General features: G+C 44.7%; 1 protein-coding gene across 3 annotated transcripts in view; it reads left to right on the plus strand.

The window, feature by feature from the left end:
• Window positions 1-23,763, plus strand: part of TBC1D22A (TBC1 domain family member 22A) — a 421,784-nt gene that overhangs the window by 149,292 nt on the left and 248,729 nt on the right. For all 3 annotated transcript variants that reach the window (XM_054469452.2, XM_054469457.2, XM_054469458.2), the window contains exon 8: window positions 3,149-3,263. In XM_054469452.2, coding sequence (XP_054325427.1) covers window positions 3,149-3,263 — 115 coding nt within the window. The remainder of the gene's footprint in view (window positions 1-3,148; window positions 3,264-23,763) is intronic.

Below are 23,763 nucleotides of genomic sequence, written 5' to 3' on the forward strand. Positions count from 1 at the left end.
AGTTGGGTATGTCCTATTTGCCAAATTGGTTTTATCCAGCACTTAGGCTGCTGAGGAAAGTACTGCATTCATGGTTATGAGTAGATATAGCCTTGAGAGAGTGTGTGTTTGTGTGTACGTGTGCGTGCATGTGTGAGACAAGCCCTCTGAAAGTGAGGGGCCTTGTTAAATGGTGGGGGTGCTCCACTGCCTAAATTCTTCCTATACACATACAAACACACACACACACACACACACTCACTAACTCACACACACCCAGCCCTGCAGTGTGACTGCCCCCTGCTCTGGGCGGTGCCTGCCTTGACTCCCTCTGTCCAGGGTGCGTGCTCCTGGGGCGCTGCACTGCCTGTTCCCTGGGCTGTAGAGGACGCCGTGTGGCGACAGAGCTGGGTCCGGTGGCTGCTGGCTGCTGCGGTCCTCTGTACGCATGTGGAGGGATGTCAGTGGCCTCAGGCACCCTGGGCCTTCTTGGTTAGGAGGTGCTGGGTAGAGTTTCCCTATTTCTTCATAACTCTGTGTGGTCAGCTTCCATGGAGTCACTGCCTCTGTGTCATTCCTTTTTCCTTCTATTGCTGCTGCTCCTGTTCTTGTGTGGCCCCTGTCCCCTCTGCCCCCTGCTCCTGACCCTTTTGGGGGCTCAGAGGCCCCTCAGAGGCTTGCTGGTGAGTGGACCTAAGGACTGTTGAGCTGGACCCGTGCCCTGTGCCTGCCTTCAGGGACCCAGCCTGCCTGTCTTCTAGTCACACACCATCCCCTGGGCTTCCTTCATGCCCTAGGGGCTTGGCGGGGCTGGGGCTGTGCGTTGGTGACTCGTGGTGCAGCACTGTTGGCTGAGGGGTTGCCACCCTGCGTCTTCATCTCCCTCTGGCCCCACACGGCTCCTCTGGCCGCTACTTGCAGCTCGGTTAAATAGCATTCGCATCATTTGCTAAGCTTTGGTACATGAGAAATTCTTAAATGGCACTGTGTTGTTGAGTGGGTTTGGTCTTTGATGTTAAATATTCAGTTCTCTCTAGAAAGTTGTCAACTGAAAATGAAAAGCGTGTATGAATATATATGTGCGAATGTATTCCTCATTCCACCCGCGTCTCTCAGGTGCCTGCTGTGTTAGGTGGTGGCTCTGTGACTCATCTGAACAGCCATGTGCACTGCATGCTAGCATGGGGATAGGGCGGGGCCTGGACTTTAGGGCTGGTCATGCCACTCTAGATAGGCTCCTTGGGTTGAGAGACTTCACCTGTCGGCCCCAGGTCCCTCCTTTGTAGGTCCCGGGTTGATGGTGATTTTGGGGATGGAGCCTACCAAGCCCAGTAAGATTTAGGATTGTAGGCAGTGTAGGAAGGGATCGACTCCCCAGGGTGCGAGTGTAGTTGGCTCTGCGTGGCTGAGTTTGTATGGAAGCGATGTAATTCATCCATCTGACGGAGCGTATGTTCCTGAAGTCTACCTCCTGTGCCTTGTTTGTATGGACGGGCCTGGACAGAGCAGTTGGACCCAGCCTTAGCTGGCAGGCAGCCCGAAGGTCAGGCCGGAGCCATCAGCCAGTGACCCAGTGGAGAGGAGTGGGAACTAGAGGGCCACAAAGTAGGGAGTGGTTGGCTCTTCCAAAAAGAGAGTGGGGAGGGAACAGGCGGCAGCAGAGTCTTCATGGAGGGAGTGGTGCTTGAGGTGAATCCTGAAAGCCAGGGGGATCGAGACCCAGGGTGCAGGCATGGCTGGCTTTCCAGGTAGGAGTATGGGCTGGTCACTCAGGGGGGTCAAGACCCAGGGTGCAGGCATGGCAGGCTTTCCAGGTAGGAGTATGGGCTGATCACTCAGGGGGGTCAAGACCCAGGGTGCAGGCGTGGCAGGCTTTCCAGGTAGGAGTATGGGCTGATCACTCAGGGGGGTCGAGACCCAGGGTGCGGGAGTGGCAGGCTTTCCAGGTAGCGGTAGGAGTATGGGCTGATCGCTGGCAGGCTCAGCTGGGGAAGAATGCTGTAGCTCAGTGCAGCCACAATGTGGGTGCTGGCTGGGGAGACCCTGGGGCAGGGACCAGACCGAGGGGCCAGGGGTACTGCACTGGGCCTGTGCTGGTGGTGGTGGGGGCTCTGTCCTGGGAGGTGAGGAGCATGCAGAGGTCTTCAGCCAGTTGTGCACATGCGCACGTGTACGGTGTGGGCGACAGGATTGTGTTGCACCTTGGTATAATAAAACCCTCCTTATGAGTGAAGATGGGAGCGAGTGGGTGGGAGTAAGAGATGGTGGAGAGAGGGACCACTGAATATATTGAGAGTATTGGAGGGAGGAGGCCGGGATGACTCCCTCATGCCTGGCCTGGGTATCTGAATACCTGCTAAGATTTTGTAAATGATGGAAGATGTTTAAGTTTGTCTTGTTGAATAGTGATAACTTTTCAGAGGTTTAAAGAAATCTGTTTACTTTATGAGGGAAATTTAGAGCATCCATCCACCCACCTGTCCATCCACTCATCTGCTCGCCTGCTCACTCATCCACGCCTCCCTCCCTGAGGAAGTCTCCACTGATCGGCCAGGTGCTGCTGCACGGTGGCCCCCCGGGGTGTGGAGGAGCAGAGAGTGTCTGCTGGGAGAGCCAGATCAGGGACAGACTGAGCCAGGGGCTGGTGAAATGCTGCACATTGCCTGTGAGACAATAAATAGTTAATTTTTTTTTTTTTAAATCAAATTTCAATTGTCTTGAGGGCTGTGCGTGGTGGCTCATGCCTGTAATTCCAGCACTTTGGGAGGCTGAGGCGGGTGGATCACTTGAGGTCAGGAGTTCACAAGCAGCCTGGCCAACGTGGTGAAACCCTGTGTGTACCAAAAAATACAAAAATTAGCCAGGCATGGTAGCGCGTGCCTGTAGTCCCAGCTACTTGGAAGGCTGAGGTGGGAGGATTGCTTGAACCTGGAAGGCAGAGGCTGCAGTGAGCTGAGATGGCACCACTGCACTCCAGCCTGGGCAACAGAGTAAGACCCTGTCTTAAAAAAAAAAGAAAAAAAAAAGCATTGATATTTGTTTATATTTGTATCTTAATATTAGGAACAATGAAAAAATACAGTATGCATTTTAAGTAATAGAATGCTTTCATTTTAAAGTTTCTGCCATGTTTACTTTTTGCTTTACCACCTGTTCCATTTTCTTTCAGATTTTTGAAAGGATCTTGTTCATATGGGCAATCCGCCACCCGGCCAGTGGATACGTTCAGGGGATAAATGATCTCGTCACTCCTTTCTTTGTGGTCTTCATTTGTGAATACATAGGTAAGATTTCTCGCAAACATTAAATGTGAACTTTAGTGGACTTGCTATGTGTTACTGTGTATAATTATAACAATATTGAAAATTGCTACTAAGTTTAATGTTATTAATGATAGGTAATATTAGAGAATAATAGTTTTCTCATCGACAACAGCTTTCCAAAATGTCTTTAATCCACATGCTCAACTACTGAAGACATTAAGTTGCAGTTTTAATGATTAATATCTTCTTTTTAACAATATTTGAAGATAGATAATATATTTAGGGAGTGTAGTTTATTCTAAAGGCCATCACAGTACTACTGGCTTTAATGGTTTCAGTCAATCAATCAATCAGTCAGTCAATCAATCAATCAGTCTCTCTGTCTATCTGTTTATCTATCTGTTTATTTTGAGATGGAGTCTTGCTCTGTCACCCAGGCTGGAGTATAGTGGCGCAATATCGGTTAACTGCAACCTCTGCCTCCCGGGTTCAAGCGATTCTGCTGCCTCAGCCTCCTGAGTACCTGGGACTACAGGCATGTGCCACCATGCCCGGCTAATTTTTGTATTTTTAGTAGAGACGGGGTTTCACCATGTTGGCCAGGGTGGTCTTGAACTCCTGACCTCGTGATCTGCCCGCCTTGGCCTCTCAAAGTGCTGGGATTATAGGCGTGAGCTACCACGCCCGGTCAGTGGTTTGAATTTAAATGGATAAGGTTAAGGTGATAGAGTATCAGTCACATATTTTGCTTACAAGCTGAAAATCAAATCTTCTTTAATTGCGTTTCTGTGGCATTTCATCACTTTTCTACTTTTGCTATACTAGTAACATTTGGTTTTATGAGAGTATTAATTACTTGTGAGATAATTGGTTGAACAGTGGTTTAGGTTGGGCTATGTTTTTATGCTGTTTCTCTTTACTGCATATTTTTCCTTTATCACAATCAACTGTAATATAACTTAATCTGTTTTGAATATGTTTTTAAGTTAAAACCTCTGATAATAAAAGTGAGGATCTGCTTTTTAATGCATCTATGGATAAAAAATAAATAGGAAAGAGGGGACTGCACTGTTTAGTCACAGCATTTTAATTTAAACCCGGTTTTGTCTTCCTGCAAGCCTTCTGGACTTGGTGCTGGCCTGTGGTTATGACATGGTGTTTTTAGCCTTTCCAGGTTGTGGTCGGCCTCAGATTCCCATCCTTGCTTTAATCTGGAGAGATGAGCTTTACCCGAGGACAGATTATCCTCGGAAGATGAGGACATATCCATGTAGTGAATTTTATTGCAACCCCTCTGACACTTTGTTTCCATTTACGATTTCATAGGGGTTGTCTCATTGCTAAGCAACTAATGAGAGCTGCTGCGGCTCACTCCCTAATCATCTCTTAAGTAGGGGAGAGGCCACTCCTGAGGGTGCTTGCTTTTCTGCCTCTTACCCCTCATTTGACAGATAATGAAAATGCTCTTAATGATCCTAGAACAGTAGGACTTCTGTCAGTAGACTTCAGAGTTGTTAATTGAAAGGAGAAGTTCAACTGAGATGTGATTAGAGAATTGATATTCCATGTTAAATAGACCATTTAATTAATGTGGTAAATAAGTTTGTTTTAACTACTTTACCACCAACTTCTGTTGTAAGACCTAAGTGATTCTTAATGCATTTGCCTGATTGTCTGCAAGACAGGACGAAGGGGCATGACTACGATCTTAATTGTCCAGAAGAAAGAAAGCCTGGAGAAAATGGAATTTGTGTCGTATAAGTGGTGTCTTCAGATGAGCTCAGAGACACTTTCCTTGCCTTCCTGCATCCCTGTCACACACGCACACGCACACATGTGTGCACACATCAGAACACAACTACACATTGGGTATACGGTGTCACTTTCGAACATCTGTGTAAAACATACCATTTATTTCTGTCAGTCAACTATTAAGTGGACATATAAAAATGTTTGGGCCAGGCGCTGTGGCTCATGCCTGTAATCCGAGCACTTAAGGAGGTTGATGTGGATGAATCACGAGGTCAGGAGTTTGAGACCATCCTGGCTAACATGGTGAAACCCCGTCTCTACTAAAAATACAAAAAATTAGCTGGGCGTGGTGGCATGCACCTGTAGTTCTAGCTACTCGGGAGGCTGAGGCAGGAGAATTGCTTGAGACTGGGAGGCGGAGGTTGCAGTGAGCCGAGATCGTGCCACTGCACTCCAGCCTGGATGACAGAATGAGACTCCATCTCGGAAAAAAAAAAAAAAAAAAAAGAAGTTTGGTCTCGGATTTCACATGTGATTATTGCATTTGTAGTCCTTTTTAGATCTAGCTTCCTAGGTTTGGGGAATGTTCATTAGTATAGTCCAAGTCCGTCTTTCATAATGTTGTAAAGAAGCGTTTAACTTGCGTGGTGTGCTATCCAGCTTCCTTATGGGGCTGCAGTTGAGTCATTCACACAGCCCTTCATGGAGCACCTGCCCTGGTGCTGGGTGTGGTGCAGAGCGCTGGGGTGGGGAGATGATTTCAGTTCAATGCAGCCAGTGTCGACGGAGCATCTCCTGGCCCTGTGCTGTGGGAGCGGGGCAGGAGAACAAGGAAAGCCTGATCCCCGCCCTCTTGGAGTTTGTGGTTGTAGCACGGAAGACAGATTTTAGATGAGTAATTTAAAGTCTTAATTAAATTAATTAACATTCACATTATCAAGAGGAAGCCTGGGCTGCTGTAAGGACCTGTCCCCTTATAGGGGTCGGGGAGGCCTCCAGGGTGAGGTGACGTTTTAGCCATGTCTCGTGGGATGAGGAGGAGCTAGGTTGAGGCCGGGCATTCAGAGAGGGCAGCAGGAGGGCCGGCCTGGAATCCAAGATGCAGTGACAAGTAGTGGCATTGGGAGGAAGGGCAGGGTGGCTTGGGCTGCAGTGCTGAGAAGGAGAAGCTTGGGGTCGAGTCCCAGGGGCGTGCGAAACCCCCCGCCACTGTGCTCAGGTTCTTGTCTTTGAACATTCATTCTGGCAGCTGCGTGGATGAGATTGGAGAGTTTCTGGGGAAGCTCATAGACGAGGGACCCGCAGGCTCCAGCACCGGCAGAGGCACGGGTGCCCTCCAGAGAGGCTGTTCTGTTTTGCTGAACTCTTAGTTTGCTGGGTCTTCAGGCCAGTAAATCTCAGATGCTCTGCTTAGTGAAGATCTTCAAGATTGACTGTTCCTTCAGAGAACAGAGCCTGGTAATGGGATTCTGGGGTTTCGACACCTGAGCACCTGCCAGTCCTTGGGCCTCAGCGTTCAGGTTATCATGTGACCGCTCATACACCTTTGGTGCAGCTGCCTGTGGCACTAGCCCGGGTGTGGCTACCTCCTGAGAGCTGCAGCTGGCCTGGTTCTGCGGATGAGCTTGCGTTGTTACTTGGATATTCCTCTTTCTTTGAAGTACAGGATAGCATCCCAGTTAATCGAAGGTTTAAGAAATCCCCGGGGTGTGGGATTTCTCCACGGGCTTTCAGGCAATAGCAGACATATCTGTGATGCCTGAGTGGGAGCTGGGCTCTTTCTGGGGATGTGTGTTCGCCATGAGTCCAGAGCCTTTAAAGATCCACAGCTCCTGGCCTGCCACATGCTCCCACTGGTTCCACGGGAGGTGGGGAATCCTGGAGCGTGGCATTGGTCCTGAGTAGGAGCAGCTCTTCGGGAGTGGCTCCTCGTTCTGGCTGTCAGTGGGAGGTTCTGACTCTGCACGTGCTGGCGCTCAGAGCCCTCTCAGTGTTACGTTCTTTGACTTGGAAAGAAGGATGTGGTGGGCTTCAGATTCCCATCCTTGCTGTAATCTGGAGAGATGAGCTTTACCCGAGGACAGATTATCCCCCGAGGATGAGGATATATGCATGTAGTGAATTGTATTGCAACCCCTCTGACACTTTGTTTCCAGTTATGATTTCATAGGAGGTTGTCTCATTGCTAAGCAACTAATGAGAGCTGCCCTGGTTGAGGTTGACACACAGGACCTGGTCCGAAGGCAGAGCAGTTGACTAGGTGAACTGCTTCCCAGCACAGAGGAGAATGTTCATCTTCAGCAGGAGGCTGGCCAGGGTGTCAGAGTCAGAGAAGCAGTTTGTAGTGGGGGAGCAATGCTCAAGCTGGTGGAGGTGTGATCAGAGGTGGCTCAGGGTTCGATGGGTCTCTGTGGGTGCCAGGACACTGCCGGCCTGAGTCAGGAATACATGGTATGCATCCCAGGTCTCCTCGTGGAGCTCGCCACTATTTGGGAAGGGCAGTTTGGTCCTGCTGTTGGTGGATGCAGAGTCTGTAAATGCATGTTTAGCGCATGCATTTGCACACACACACGCTGTGCACACAGGCGTGCAGGCACATGCATGCGGACACACACACATAACCATACAGAGACACAAACCCACTTGCACACTCCTCACTAGTGCTAGCCTCAACCTCTCCAAGCAAATGGGGAACAAATCTGTAACTAACCTCTGTTTGAGTGGCACCCACCAGTCTCACTCAGGCCCTGGAGGTGCCTGTCATTGGAGAAAGAGGTCAAGCGATCTTTCGTGACCTCAGAGGCAGGGGCAGCCACGTGCAAAGCACGTGAAGACGGTGAAGTCCAGTAAATACAGCCAGTTCGACATCACCGAAGCTTGGGGAGAAAACTCTACAAGTGAAAACGAAGCGAGAGGGTATGATGTGATGGGAGAGATCGATCACGGAGAAGTCCTCTATGCCAGGAAGGTTTCGCAGCTCATACATTTCAGAGGTTGAAGCTTTAGGGAGTGGGGAAGAAACTAGAGGCACATAGTGGTAAACGTGCTGAAGCTTGAATGTGCCTGTTCCAGGTCAGAGCCGAGTGTGGGTGCTTGTTCCTGCAGATGGCGTCCTTGACCCACGGGGCGGGCAGAGTGTGGAGGAGACTCCGCTTCGCACACCCATTGGAGACGACACTCAGCTAGGAACAGGCAGAAGACACACTTTTTAGTCTAATCTTTTGGAAGTGAGAGGAAACAGCAAGGCACATGCTACTTTGGACTTAGTTCAGGCCATGGAAGAAGGCAGGTCTAGGATGAGAATAACATAGGATCCAGAGCATCTTAGAGTTTATAACAGCAGAGGAGCGACACCTGGTCCAGAGACACTGAGGGGGACAGGAGCGGGCCCAGACCAGAGGCCGGCGGAGGCAGGAGACTCGCTGAGGGAGGACTGGGCCCGAAAGGAGGGCCTGGTCCTGGGTGTCAAATAGGCTGCTGTGAGGGCACCAAGGTGGCTTGGTGCGAGCGGAGGGGAGTGTGAACGAGAAGGAAAAATCCAGTGACCTCCTAGATTTCTGGCCCTGTGAGGGGTGTGGTGCCGTTTGCCAGGATGAGACATGGAGTAGAAAGAGCGGGTTGAGGAGGCGGGATGGGGGTTCTGATTTAGGATGTGCTGAGCGTGCTCTGTCGGCAGTGATCAAGTAGAAGAGTCTGTTGGGATCCGGGCCTTGGCAGGAGATCTGCAGTGGAGGTTAGTGTGGAAATTGTCGGCCTGGAAATGGGTGCTGACAGTCGTGGCTGTGGATGTGTGTGTCTGGAGAGAGTGGAATGCAGCAGGTCACAGGATCCAGTGGCTCTCTGATGTGTCAGGGGTCTCCAAGGTGTGACTGTCTGTGACTCAAGGAGCTGGCAATGGGGCTGTCCCACAGGGAGGTTTGTGGTGCTCTCCCATGCAGGAGTCTGGGCGTTGAGAGTCCAGGTGGCTCCTGCTGCTGAGGGCCGCCATCGGGATCTGTGAAGGATGCAGTGCAGCTCTGGGGCCTGACCACTGGGGTCCAGATCCGGGCGTTGCCCCTGAAGAGCTGCAGGCGGCCTGGGTGCCTCAGTGATCTCTGCAATGGACGCGAAATGGAGATTGTCATGGCACCAGTCTCTTGGTTGGTGTGAAGACTGAGTGAGGCAAAAACAGCTTAGAACCAGGTATGGAACGAGGAAGTGTCCAGTATGCGTCGCTCTTGTGGTGATCATTGTACTGTCACTTTCCTTGTTACTGCCTGTGGCTTTCCTCTGTTTAAAATGGTGGCTGCACCTCTGCTGGGTCCCTGTCCTAGGTTTGGAGAGAGGGAGATGGTGCGGGGTGCATGGCCGAGGCCAAAGCACGCGTCACCTGAGCCCATGTGTTTTCGGAAGCTTTCCTGGAACCCACACAGCAGTGTCCTCCATCGGCCACACTCTTGCCACCCACCAGTCACTGGGGGCCTGGAGAAGATGTGGGTGGAGACAGGAGGCAAGGAAGAGGATGTGTGCGTGCATGTGTGCAGGCTGTCAGACCAGTGCGTGCCCTGGGGAGAGCTATGGCGGTGTGGTAAGGAAATGGAGAAGAAGTGGTTTCAGAGGTAGGACAAAGGCCAGGCCTGAGGTATCACAGAAATCAAGGGAGGGGACAACTTCAGGAGGGAGGGAGTGGTCAGCAGAGCTCACAGGGATGGAGACTGAAAATTGGTCAAAGCATTTGATAGTGGGGATCTTGCTAGTGACCTGCCAAAAACAGGCTGAAGAATAGTGGCAAGCAAACTGTCACATCAGCTCCCTGCCCTCCCTCAGAAATGGGGGCCTGAATGTTTCTGTGCTGGGGGAAGATTGCACTCAGTGGACCACAGCCTCTTGCAACTTTATTTTAAATAGTTTTTTATGACGGAAAGTTTCAAACACAAAATCAAGAAAATTGTCCAAAGAACCCACGTGCCCGTCATCTGACTCCAGCAGTCACCGTTCTCCTTCCTTCTGTCCCCCACCCACTCCCAACCTCCATGCAGCTGCACTTACTACTGCTGTTTAAAAACAGCTTTATTGAGATTCAGTTTAGAAACCATCACTTTTACCCACTTAGAGTGTAAAGTTGAAAGATTTTTAGAATATTTAGAGTAGTGTAACCATCAGCACATTTGTTTTTAGAATATTTTCATCGTCCCCATAAGAAATCCTATACCCATTGGCAGTCACTCCCCATCCTTCCCTCTTCTCTTGTCCACTAGCCCCAGGCAGCCTCTCATCTGCTTTCTGTGTCTGTGGATTTGCTTCTTCTGGACATTTCACGTGAGTGGAATTACATGGTGCGTGGCCCTTTGTGTCTGGCTTCTTCCACTCGGCATCATGCTTTCAAGGTTCATCCACGCGGCGTGAATCAGTACTTCCTTCATTCTGTAGCCAGGTAACGGCTCCGGGTACGGACGCAGCACGTTGTGTTTCTCCACTCATCCGTTGGTGAACACTTGGATTGTTTTCATTTTTCGACTAATATTGTTTCCATTTTTGACTAATATTTTGACTAACAGGAATAACGTTGCTATGAGTATTCGTGTACAAGTCTTCATGTAGATATGTGTTGCCATTTCTGTTGGTATATAACTGGGAGAATTACTGGGTCACATGGTAACTCTGTTTAACCTTTTGAGGACCTGCCGGACTGCTTTCCCATGTGGCGGCACCATTTTCCCTGCCCACAGCATTGTGGGAGGAGCGTATGTTTCCCCTTCCTGCAGGAGTGTGTCCACATCCTGGTCAACACTTGTCGTTATCTTTCACTCTTCTTTTTTTTTGTAGACTTTACTGAATCTTATATTAATTTAAAGAGATTGAGTTCTGCCTCTTAACTCTCAAACTGTGATAAAAACTCAGATAAGAAGGGATGTTGAGTGTAGAAATTATTTGTAAAGACAAATAAATTCCCCGGTGCTGCTGTTTTCCCCATAGCCCAGCACACCTGCAGTGTTGACAGCCTTCGCACCCAGTGCCAAATTCCCTGTCGTAAGAGGGAACCTTTATGGCAGCTGTTTAACCCCCTTAAAATGGATGCACACGCTGATGTTTTCTTCTAGGCTTAAAGCTGAGTATTAGGTATGTATGTGTTTGTTTGTTTGTATGTATGTATGTATGTATGTATGAATGAAGGAGAGAGACAGAGTGTTGCTCTATTGCCCAGGCTAAGTGCACTGGCGTTATCATGGTTCATGGCAGCTGCAACCTCCCAGGCTTAAGTGATGCTCCTACCTCAGCCTCCCAAGTAGCTGGGACTACAGGCATGTACCACCATGCCTGACTAATTTTTTATTTTTTGTAGAGGGAGAGTCTTGCTATATTGCCCTGGCTGGTCTCAAACTCCTGGACTCAAGGAATTCTTCTTCCTTGGCCTCTCAAAGTGCTGCGATTACAGGCACGAGCCACTGTGCCTAGCTCAAAGCTGGGTATTCTCCCATTCTAATAATCATTTAGTCATGTCCTATGACAATTATACCTTAACTTTTTAGAAGGGATATATGGAAAGGTAAAATTTCCATATATTCCCTAAAACTCGTGGAGGCTGTGATTCTGTTTCATTCCTGTTGTGTGCTCTGTTTTCTTTTTTCCTGTTGTACCTGTCCCAGGTAGATTTGCTGCTCCTCGAATCTGGGGACTGTGTCGCATGCGTGTGTCATGCTTTGCACAGAGAAGCTTCGTGAATTGGAGAAACTCTGTTGAATTGGATCCCTACAGAAAGTTTTTGTGTTTATAGAGCACTTTATTAGTATTTGTTTAAACATTGAAACAATATATAATTTTTATTTATTTTTTGAAGTTAACATTATGTTATTTATTCATTTATTTTTTTGAGATGGAGTCTCACTCTGTTGCCCAGTGCGCTCACTCTGTTGCCAGGGCACTCTGGGCACTCATGACTGCCCAGGCTGGAGTGCAGTCGTGCGATATCGGCTCACTGCAACGTCTGCCTCCTGGGTTCAAGCGATTCTCCTGTCTTAGCCTCCTGAGTAGCTGGGATTACAGGTGTGTGCCACCATGCCCGGCTAATTTTTGTATTTTTAGTAGAGACAGGGTTTTACCATGTTGGCCAGGCTGGTCTCGAACTCCTGACGTCAAGTGATCCACCCACCTCGGCCTCCCAAAGTGCTGGGATTACAGGCATGAGCCACTGTGCCCGGCCACTATGTTATTATTATTATTTTTTAACTTTTATTTTAGGTTCAAGGGTACATGTACAGGTTTTTTATATAGGTAAATTGTGAGTCACAGGGGTTTGGTGTACAGATTATTTAGTTACCCAGGTAATAAGCGAAGTACCCGAGAGGTAGTTTCTCGATTCTCACCCTCCTCCCGCTCTCCACCCTCAGGCAGGCCCTGGTGTCTATTGTTTGCTTCTTTGGGTCCATGTGTACTCAATATTTAGCTCCCACTTATAAGTGACAGCGTGCAGTATTTGGTTTTCTGTGCCTGCGTTGGTTCTTTTAGGATAATGGCCTCCATCTCCATCCATGTTGCCACAAAGGATGTGATATTGTTCTTTATCATAGCTGAATAGTATTCCATGGTGTATATGTACCACATTTTCTTTATCCAGTCCACCATTGATGGACATTTAGGTTGTTTCCATGTTTTTTGCTATTGTAAATAGTGCTGTGATGAACATACACGTGTATGTGTCTTTATGGTAGGATGATTGATATTCCTTTGGGTGTATACCCAGTAATGGGATTGCTGGGTTGAACAGTAGTTCTAAGTTATTAGAGAAATTGCCGAACTGCTTTCCGTAGTGGCTGAACTATTTACATTCTCACTAGCAGTGTAAAAGCATTTCCTTTTGTCTGCAACCTCCACAGCATCTGTTTTTTTTGACTTTTTAATAATAGTCTTTCTGACTGGTGTGTGATGGTATGCAAATATGGTTTGCGAATATTCTCTCCTGTAGGTTGTATTTTTACTCTGTTGATAGTTTCTTTTGTTGTGCAGAAGCTCTTTAGTGTAATTAAGTCCCATTTGTTAAATTTTGTTTTTGTTGCAATTGCTTTTGGCATCTTGGTCATGAAATCTTTGCCAGGGTCTGTGTCTGGAGTGATATTTCCTTACGTTATCTTCCAGGATGTTTACAGTTTTAGGTTTTACATTTAAGTCTTTAATCTATCTTGAGTTGATTTTGGTATAACAAAGGGGTCTAGTTTCAATCTTCTGTGTATGGTTAACCAGTTATCTCAGCACCATTTATTGAATAGGGAGTCCTTTCTCCATTGCTTGTTTTTGTCGACTTTGTTGAAGATCAGATGGCTGTAAATGTGTGGCTTTATTTCTGGGCTCTCTCTTCTGTTCCATTGGTCTATGTGTCTGTTTTTGTTACTGTGCCGTGTTACCAGTGCCATGCTGTTTTTGTTTGTGTAGCCTTGAAGTATAGTTTCAAGTATACTCACAAGTATATTCACAAGTGTGAATATTGTAATGCCTCCAGCTTTGTTCTTTTTGCTTTGGATTGCTTTGGCTATTCAAGTTGTTTTTTGATTCCTTGTGAATTTTGAAATAGTTTTTTTTTTTTCTAATTCTGCAAAAAATGTCATTTATTGGTATTTTAATAGGAATAGCACTGAGTTTGTAAATTGCTTTGGGCAGTGTGGCCATTTTAACAATAGTGATTCTTCCTATCCCTGAGCATAGAATGGTTTTCCATTTGTATATTCATCTCTGATTTTTTTGAGCAGTGTTTTGTAATTCTCATTGTAGAGATCTTATATGTTACCTGGTTAGCTGTATTTCTAGGTATTTTATTCTTTTTGTGGCTGTTGTAAATGGGATTGCATTCTTGATTTGGCTCTCAGCTTGGACATTGTTGGTGTACAGAAATGCTACTGCTTTTTGTACATTGATTTTTGTATTCTAAAATTTTTACTGAAGCTATCAGATCTAGGAGCTTTTGGGCAGAGACTATGGGGTTTTCTAGGTATAGAATCATATTGACTGCAAACAATTTGATTTCCTCTCTTCCTATTGAATGCCTTTTATTTCTTTCTGTTGCCTGATTGCTTTGGCAAGGACTTCCAGTACTCTGTTGAATAGGAGTTTTGAGAGTGGGCATCCTTGTCTTGTTCTGGTTTTCAAGGGGAGTGCTTCCAGCTTTTGTCCATTCAGTGTGCTGTTGATTGTGGGTTTGTCATAATTGGCTCTTATTATTTTGAAGTATGTTCCTTCAGTGTTACAGAGTAATGTAAAAACATGGCTTTAGAAACAGTATAGAGATACTGGAAAATATAGCTAAGTTATGAAGGAAGCAATTAAAATACTTGGCCACCCCACTGTTGAGAAGACTTATTGAAGCCTATCTCCTCACTGTGCAGCCTCCCCTTTGATTAAGATCCTTTCTCCCCACAAAGCCACACTGGGAGGGCTGGAGAAGGGTCTCTCTACTTTCTCTGCTCCCAAGAGACCAGTGGCTATTTGCATGGGGAGAGTCCTGGGCTCTACTTCAGTTCCTTGGGGGTGGCACCATGGTATCACCTCCGTGTGGCAAGCAGTATGAGTCTGGGCCCTTCCCCATCTCTTGCCCCGCCCAGGGCTGGGCCTCGAAGCTAGCCTGGGTCTCTTCTCTAGGTTGCTAGGGTCCCAGTGTCTAGGTCTGGGCTGGGAGGAAGGAGGACTCATCTAGCCTGGAGCCTGAGCTGTGGTTCCAGCCCATCCTTTGAGCCAGGGTGCGGGGCACTTGCCCACTCAGCGCTCACTCAGGGGTTACTGTCCTGTGTATGGCCACCAGGCAGCCGCTGTACCACTGTGCATAAGCAGCTGTTTTCTGTATTTCCTCTAAGTCTTTTTTTCTATGCATTGTATTTACATAGTCAAGTGCATATTATCTATAACATTTTGTTTCATGTTTTTTTTCCCATTTAACCTTATAATATAGGCTTTTCTTTGTATTAAGAAACCTTTATAAAAATCATTTCTACCTTCTGTACGTAATACTCTATTGAGATCAGGTAGCATAATTTCTGAAACCATCCAGTGTTGGTGAATCTTTTTTTTTTAGTTTTTCATTCCTTTAGGCATGGTGTAATTTTTAAGTAAAGCCTGTACTTTTCAAACAGCGACTGTCATATTACTTTTAAGTATGTTAAATTTGATTTTGAATTAAGGAGCATTATTCCATCACCTTGAATTCCACAGTTTAAGCAGAAAATTGTATTTTAGCTTAAACATTTTTAGCAGAGCAAGAAACAAAGAAGTATTTGCCCCCCTCCCCATCTTTGATGCCTCTGTGCTATTTAAATGTAGAAACAGTCTTGACTGAGTCCTTTGAACTGATAACTTGGAATGACGATGTCTTGACTGAGTCCTTTGGACTGATAGCTCGGAGTGACTGGATGTCTTGACTGAGTACTTTGGACGGATAACTCGGAGTGACTGGATGTCTTGACTGAGTACTTTGGACGGAGAACTCGGAGTGACTGGATGTCTTGACTGAGTACTTTGGACGGATAACTCGGAGTGACTGGATGTCTTGACTGAGTACTTTGGACTGATAGCTGGGAGTGACTGGATGTCTTGACTGAGTCCTTTGGACGGAGAACTCGGAGTGACTGGATGTCTTGACTGAGTACTTTGGACTGATAGCTGGGAGTGACTGGATGTCTTGACTGAGTCCTTTGGACGGAGAACTCGGAGTGACTGGATGTCTTGCCTGAGTCCTTTGGACGGAGAACTCGGAGTGACTGGATGTCTTGACTGAGTCCTTTGGACGGAGAACTCGGAGTGACTGGGTGTCTTGACTGAGTCCTTTGGACGGAGAACTCGGAGTGACTGGGTGTCTTGACTGAGTCCTTTGGACGGAGAACTCGGAGTGACTGGATGTCTTGACTGAGTCCTTTGGACGGAGAACTCGGAGTGACTGGATGTCTTGACTGAGTCCTTTGGACGGAGAACTCGGAGTGACTGGATGTCTTGACTGAGTCCTTTGGACGGAGAACTCGGAGTGACTGGATGTCTTGACTGAGTCCTTTGGACGGAGAACTCGGAATGACTGGATGTCTTGACTGAGTACTTTGGACGGAGAACTCGGAGTGACTGGATGTTGGTTGTGCTGCAGAGGAGCAGTAGGACCACATTTTGGAAGGTGAAGAGTGTTTACAATGGATTCTCACCATCAGTATGTTTAATATCTAATTGACTTGATTTTCTATATCATTTTCTCTTAAATTACAAATGTGCAATAGGATTAGAATAAATAGTGCATTTACTTAAGAACATTAAGAATATTTATTTTGCTGGGCGCGGTGGCTCATGTCTATAATCCCAGCACTTTGGGAGGCCGAGGTGGGCGTCAGGAGTTAGAAACCAGCCCGACCAACATGGTGAAACCCCGTCTCTACTAAAATTACAAACATTAGCCGGGCCTGGTGGCGTATGCCTGTAATCCCAGCTACTTGGGAGGCTGAGGCAGGAGAATTGCTTGAACCCAGGAGGCGGAGGTTGCAGTGAGCCAAGATTGCGCCATTGCACTCCATCCAGCCTGAGCAACAAGAGCGAAACTCTATCTCAAAAAAAGAAACAAAAAACCCCCCTAAAAAACCATTATATTCCTGTTTGTAAGTCAGATTCTGAAATATAGATTGTTCTTAAACGTGTAGTTACCCAGAGAGGACATTCTAGCATATGGCTCCTGGAGCTGGAGGACTGCTAGGGTTGTGATTAGTATGTGGTCGGGATGGCAGGTAAAATCCCTACAGCCAGTGGGTCACATGAGAGGACTAACGCAGAGAACATGCTCACAGCTGGATTTTAGCAGCATAGTTATTCTTTTGCTTATTTCCATTATCGGAGTATTAATAGAGCTTTGAGTGACAGTGAGGGAAAGAAGAGCTGGTGCTAGTTTCTCATTGATAAGTTGTAGCTTTAGAATGATTTGTTTTAGCTTTCCATTGTTTGCATTTAAATTTTACTTCCCTCTACCTTGTTTTTTTTATGTTGTCTAAACCAAGGCTACTGCCAAATACATCCTTTGCCTGACTTCTTGAGTGTTCCTCATAGCTTAGGTGCTTTTGTGCTCCACAGTTAATCTCAGAAACATTGAAAGGTAAAAACCAAAGCATCTGAGCATAGCACATTTTCTGTGGCAGTTCTAGACCCACGTGAGACAAGCAGAGAGCTCCCTGGGGTTGCTCGTGTGTGGAATAGCAAAGTGGAGGTTACTGGCTTTGCAGCCCCTGAACTGACTGTGCAGGTACCACATCTTTGCATTGCCCACGACTCATATATATTCATTTTCTCTAGTTAAAAACATTTTGGAAATAATTAGGGTAATGGACTTACTGTTTAAAAGATTGGAAAGTTTAATAACAGTATGGCTTTGCCATCCCAGAAGCTGTCACTTGAACGTTTGGCTGATTTTTTTCTGGCCTTTTACTCTGTAGATTATTTTCCATAGTAGTTATTATATTATGCATGCACATTTTCAATATTGCTTTTTGCTTAGTATCCAACCATTTTCTAGTGTCAGTCAACATTTTTAAAAAATAAGTTTTTTAAAAGTAGCAACATACTACTTTCGATAATGGCTAGAAAAATGTGACAAATCAGCAAGAAACTAGAAGAATAAACACAGAAAACCAACTAGATCTAGTAGATATCCACAGAACACTGCACCCAACAGCAGCAGGATGCATGTTCCTCTCAAGTGCTTGTGGAGCATTCTCTAGAATAGACCATGTGCTAGGCCATAAAACAAGCCGTAATACTTTTGAGAAGATGGAGTTTATACAAAGTGTGTTCTTTGACCACAATGGCATTAAGTTAGAAGCCAGTAACAGAAGGAAATTTGAAGAAAATGATAAATATGTAGACATTTTAGAACACACCCTAAATAACCAGTGGGTCAAAGAAGGAATCATAAGGGAAATTAGAAATTGCTGTGAGATGAAGAAAATGAAAACACAATATATCAGCACTTATAGGATGCAGTTAAAGCAGTGATCCAAGAGAAATTTATAGTTGTAACGGACTATATTAAAAAAGACCTCAAATCATTAACTTTCTACTTTCAGAAACTTAGAAAAAGAAGGGTAAAATAAAGCCAAAACAAACAGAAGGGAGAAAATAATGAAGACTAGAACAGAAATAAGTGAAACAGACTTGTAGCTAGACTGACCAGAGAGAGAGAGAAAACTCAAGTTACTAAATTCATGAGAAATTTTAGAAATACACAGCATTAAAGTAATACTATGAACAACTCTACAAACTAGGCAGTGTATATGAAACAGAGAAACTCCTAGAAACACACAAATTGCCAAAATTGACTATGATGGTTAATTTTGTGCTAACTTGGCTGGGCTGTGGTGCCCTGTTGTTTGGTCCAACTCCAATCTATTTGTAGCTGCAGTGTAGATGTATTTTAGATGTGATTAACATTTAAATCGGTGGACTTTGAGTAAAGCAGGTTACCCTCCACAATGTAGGTGGGCCTCCTAATCTAATCAGTTGAAGGCCATGAGCTCGAAGAATGAAGTTTCTTGAAGAAGTAGGAATTCTTCTCAAGACTGCATCATGGGAAATCCTGACTGAGTTCCTAGCCTGCTAGCCTACCCTACATATTTCAGACTTGCCAATCCCTACAATTGTGTGAGCCAATTCCATAAAATAAGTCTCTCTTTGAGACTGAATTAATTATTAACAATTTAAAATTAATAATGAACTAATTTTCATCAGTAATTTAAATAATGTTAACTTGTTATTAATTAGTATTAATTATTGAAATAATAATTTCAAAAATCCCCACAAAGAAAATTGTAGGACTAGATGACTTCGCTTGTGAATTTTATCAAAGGTTTAACAAAGAATTAACACTATTTCTTCATAGACTCTTTCAAAAAATAGAAGAGGAGGGAACACTTTTCACCTCATTCTATGAGGCCGATGTTACTCTGAGACCAAAGTGAGATGAAGACGTAACAAGGAAAGAAAATTATAGAACAATATTCCTTATCACAATGGACTTAAAAATCCTCAGCAAAGTCCTAACAAACTGAATCTAGCAACGTATTGAAAGGATTAGGCATTATTACAAGTGGAATTTATTTCAGGAATGCTGGGATGGTTCAACATTTGAAAATCAATCCGTGTAATACACTGTATTAACAAAATAAAGGACAAAAACTACATGATCATCTCAGTTGATGTGGAGAAAGCATTTGACAAAATCCAACACCGTTTTATGAGAAAAACATTCAACAAACTAGGAATAGAAGAGAACTTCCTCTCTGATAAAGGCTTCCATGAAAATTCTGTGACTAACATCATGCTTAGTTTAAAAGACAAAGTTTTCCCCCTAAGATCAGGAGTAAGATATGGATGTCTACTTTCTCCACTTCTATTTTAGTATTGGTTCTAGCTAAGGCAGTTAAGCCCAAAAATGAAACAAAAGTCATCCAGAGTGGAAAAAATCAAAACTACCTCTATTTGTAGATGACAGGATCGTGTGTGTAGAAAATCCCCAAGGAATCCACTAGAAAACTATGAAAGCTTATAAACCAATTCGGGTTTGTAGGATGCAAGATCAAGATTAAAAAATCAGTTACATTTTTTATGCACTTGGAATGAAATATTAAAAAATGGAGCTGGGAAAATCCACTTATATCAGAAGGAGCGAGAGATACTTAGACATAAATTCAGCAAGAGAAGTGCAAGATTCGCACTCTGAAAACTACAAAATATTGTTGAAATAAATTAAAGAGGATCTAAATAAATGGAAAGGCGTCCCATGTTTATGGATCGGAAACCTTAATATTGTTAAGGTGGCATTCTTCCTCAAATTGATGTAAAGATTCAGTGCAGTCCCTATCAAAAGCCTAAATGGCTTCTTAGCAGAAATTGTCGCGCTTATCTTAAAATTCATTTGGGAATTAAAAGAACCCAGAATAGCCATAACAGTCTTGAAAAAGAAAAACAAAGATTAGGACTCATGCATCCTGGTATCAGAATTTATTACAAAGCTACATTAATCAAGACTATGATGCTGCCTGCTTGTTAAGAGTCATCACCACTCCGTAATCTCAAGTACCCAGGGACACAAACACTGCGGAAGGCCGCAGGGACCTCTGCCTAGGAAAACCAGAGACCTTTGTTCATGTGTTTATCTGCTGACCTTCTCTCCACTATTATCCTATGACCCTGCCATATCCCCCTCTCTGAGAAACACCCAAGAATGATCAATAAATACTAAAAAAAAAAAAAAAAAAAAAAGACTGTGATGCTGCCATGTGGATAGACATGTAGATCAGTGGAGGAGAATTGAGAGGCCAAAGATAAACCTTCATATTTATGGTCAATTGATTTCTGACAAAAATGCCAAGAGAATTCAATGAGGAAATTTGTGTTTTCCAACCAGTAGTCCTGGGACGGTTATTAGACATTGAAATGCAAAAAGATGAAGTTCCACTGCTGCCTCTCTGATAGGCTTTTGATAGGGACTGCACTGAATCTTTACCAAAAAAATGAAATGAATCATGACCTAAATGTAAGAGCTGAAATCATAAAACTCTTAAAGGAAAACATGAGGAAGTCTTCATGACCTTGGGTTAGGCCATGGTTTCTGAGATATGACACCAAAAGCAAAAGGGACAAAGGATAGACAAATTGGATTTCATCAAAATGAAAACTTTTGTGTTACAAATAATACTCTCAAGAACATGAAAAAACATTCCCCAGAATGGGAGAAGATGTTTGCAAATCATATATCTGAAAAGAGACTCATATCTAGTATATACAAAGAACTCGTACAACTCAGTATTAAGACAAACCTAATTTTAAAATGGGCAGAGTGTTTGAATAGATATTTCTCCAGAGAAAATATACAAATGAGCAATAAACATAAGAAAAGATGGCCAACATCATTAATCATTAGGGAATACAAATCAGAAGCCACAGCATGATACCACTTCACACCCACAAGGATGGCTACTATCAAAAAGATGAACAATAACAAATTAACAGTTACAGATGTTGGCAAGGATGTGGAGAAATTAGAATGTGGGGGCCGGGGGATTGACTGTTAATGGGTACAGAGTTTCTTCTGGGAGGAGGCAAAATGTTGTAAAATTAGATTGTAGTGGTGGTTACCCAACTTAGTGAATATATGAAAAACCACTTTAAATAATTTAATTATGTGGTATGTGAATTATATCTCAGTTAAACAGGTTAAAAAAGAAAGTGGAAGCTCATTATCTCGTTGTGAGGAGGTGTAATCGGCAGTTTTCTGTCGACAAACATTGTGTAGTTTCTGCTTTTTCACTGTGGATAATGCATGTGGTGGCTGCGTAAACAATCCTTGATCGTGTTGTGGATTAGTCTTGTGATGCATTCTTAGAAGAGGCGTCACTGAGTCAATGGCTGTGAGTGTTTTTAGGTCTGGATCACATTTGCTAGGTTGTTTTCCAGAAAGAAATGAATGCGTATATTCTCACCACCACGTGAGAGAGTGCCAGTGCCGTCTTACTCTGTCTTTCGTATTTTCTTTACCTTAATTATTAATAGGCTTTTGATTGGCTTGACAGGACAAACATCTGTGTCTGTGTACTTACAGATGTACTTCATTCATGGATAGATGCTTTAGTATTCACACGCAAGGCTGCTTCCACATGTGCACGAGCTCAAAGATGCTAAGTGACTCAGTGAATTGAAGAGCCAGGAGCAATTAATACACTCTCCAGTACTGACATGTGAGTTTTCAACCTAAAGGTACCTTATTCAGCTGGCCTGATTAGAAAGTCAGCAAAGACAAGGGTGTGTGTCTCTGTGTGTGTGTGTGTGTGTGTGTGTGTGTGTGTGTGCGCGCGCGCATGCATGCACATGTGTGGTAAAACAACAATTGAACAGTTGGGTTGGAACCCGTGGACTGCAGGCCTCGTGCTTAGAGTGTGCTAGTGTGGGAGAAGCAAGCATGTGCCCAATGGTTCACTGGACCTGGTGTGCTGGGAACTTCCCATACAGAACTCTGCTCCTCAGCCCCTATGTGTGTGTGGACCCCTTTGGGAGGCAGCAGTAGAGGGCTTAGTTTGGGCCATTTTGTGGAAATGCAGTGCCTGAGTCAGCATCTTGCAAGTCCCTGATGTAATTTATGCAGAGGACGATGTTAGCATTCCTTGTAAAACAATGATGTGGAACCCGTATATCATCATAAGCTCCCCAAGCAGAAAGTCAGCCCTTTCTTTGGCCTTGAGCCTGTCTTTGGGACCTTGCTTTCCGTTTTCTTGATTCCTGGCTCCTTCTCACTGTCTCCCCCATCAGACCATGCCAGCCTGCAGTCCGCTCCTATGTTACCAACACACTGGTTTTGGGGAAGCATTTTGTATATTGTGTTATAGTATCTGACATCTATTGAGTTTTCACTCCAGGCCAAGTGTTATGTGTGTGTGGTGGTGGATAGGTTGGGTTAGATTTTAAAGTGAAATTGTGGGGAGTCAAAATTACCCTCATAGTCCCTGAAGTCAGTAGGACTTGAGGACTCTGATACTCAACATCCAAGAATTAACCTGTTTGTTTTTCCTTGCATTTATTTATTTACTTATTTAGATGGAGTCTCGCTCTGTCACCCAGGCTGGAGGGCAATGGTGTGATCTTGGCTCACTGCAAGCTCCACCTCCCAGGTTCATGCCATTCTTCTGCCTCAGCCTCCTGAGTAGCTGGGACTATGGGCGCTCGCCACCACGCCTGGCTAATTTTTTTTTTTTTTTTGTATTTTTAGTAGAGATGGGGTTTCACCATGTTAGCCAGGATGGTCTGGATCTCCTGACCTCGTGATCCACCCGCCTCAGCCTCCCAAAGTGCTGGGATTACAGGTGTGAGCCACCACGCCTAGACTTTCCTTGATTTTAAATCCTGGCTTCCATTTATTTGGAGCCAAAGCCAGTATGTAGTTTAAATGATGTGGAATTATGGGGATAAATAAGGGGCTCTGCTTCCTGCCTGCCTTTCTACCTTACATGAATTCACCTAAGTTAAATTTACAGTTTGATTAACTTTACCATATATCTCCCTAATTCTCACAGCAGCCTTGTAAGGTAGATACTGCTGCTCTTAGTTTAGAAGAAGGGATATAGAGAGGTTAAGTGGCTTGTGAGGCCCCACCGTTTCAGTTCCAGAGTTCTAGTCCCTCCTATTCTACCTCTGGACTACAGGCAGCTTTGGAAGTTGCTGTCTCAGAGCCCACCGTGGAATTACTTGGTCATGCGGTTTTTATGCCTGCAGCTGATAGTTAAATCAAAGGATTCCTTTCTCCAGTATCTGGCTTTTCTTAATGATACATAGCCAGAGTTCCTATTCATTTGAATCTGGTCCTCAAGGCTGAGATGTTGGGATTTTTGTCCTTGTTAATTTGGACCTTTTCCTTCAGAGAACAAGTTCTATTTCTATTCCACTCAAATGCAGTTTCATGTTTTTCCCAATTCATTTTCTTTTTTAAAAAATGAGTTTCTCTTCATTTCCAGTTTTAAAATTATAGTCATTGTTGAAGTGGTTCTGGCTCTAAGAGGAAATAAACCAACAAATACATAAGAGGTATCCTCCCACTTTTAGCCCTCCTAATATAAATGCCACATAATTTAATATCCAGGAACTTGAGTAATTCAAACCAGCACCTTTGAAAACTCTTAAGACTAAATTCACCCAAGTCAGCTACAGCCAGCAGAGGGTGCCTGCTTTGTGTTAGGAGTTCTTGTGGTTTGGAGGCGGCACCTTTGGGAATGTCCTGAAGACTGTGGATCCTCTTCTCCCC

This window comes from Pongo pygmaeus, chromosome 23, assembly GCF_028885625.2.
Source record: "Pongo pygmaeus isolate AG05252 chromosome 23, NHGRI_mPonPyg2-v2.0_pri, whole genome shotgun sequence".
Lineage (NCBI taxonomy): Eukaryota > Metazoa > Chordata > Mammalia > Primates > Hominidae > Pongo > Pongo pygmaeus.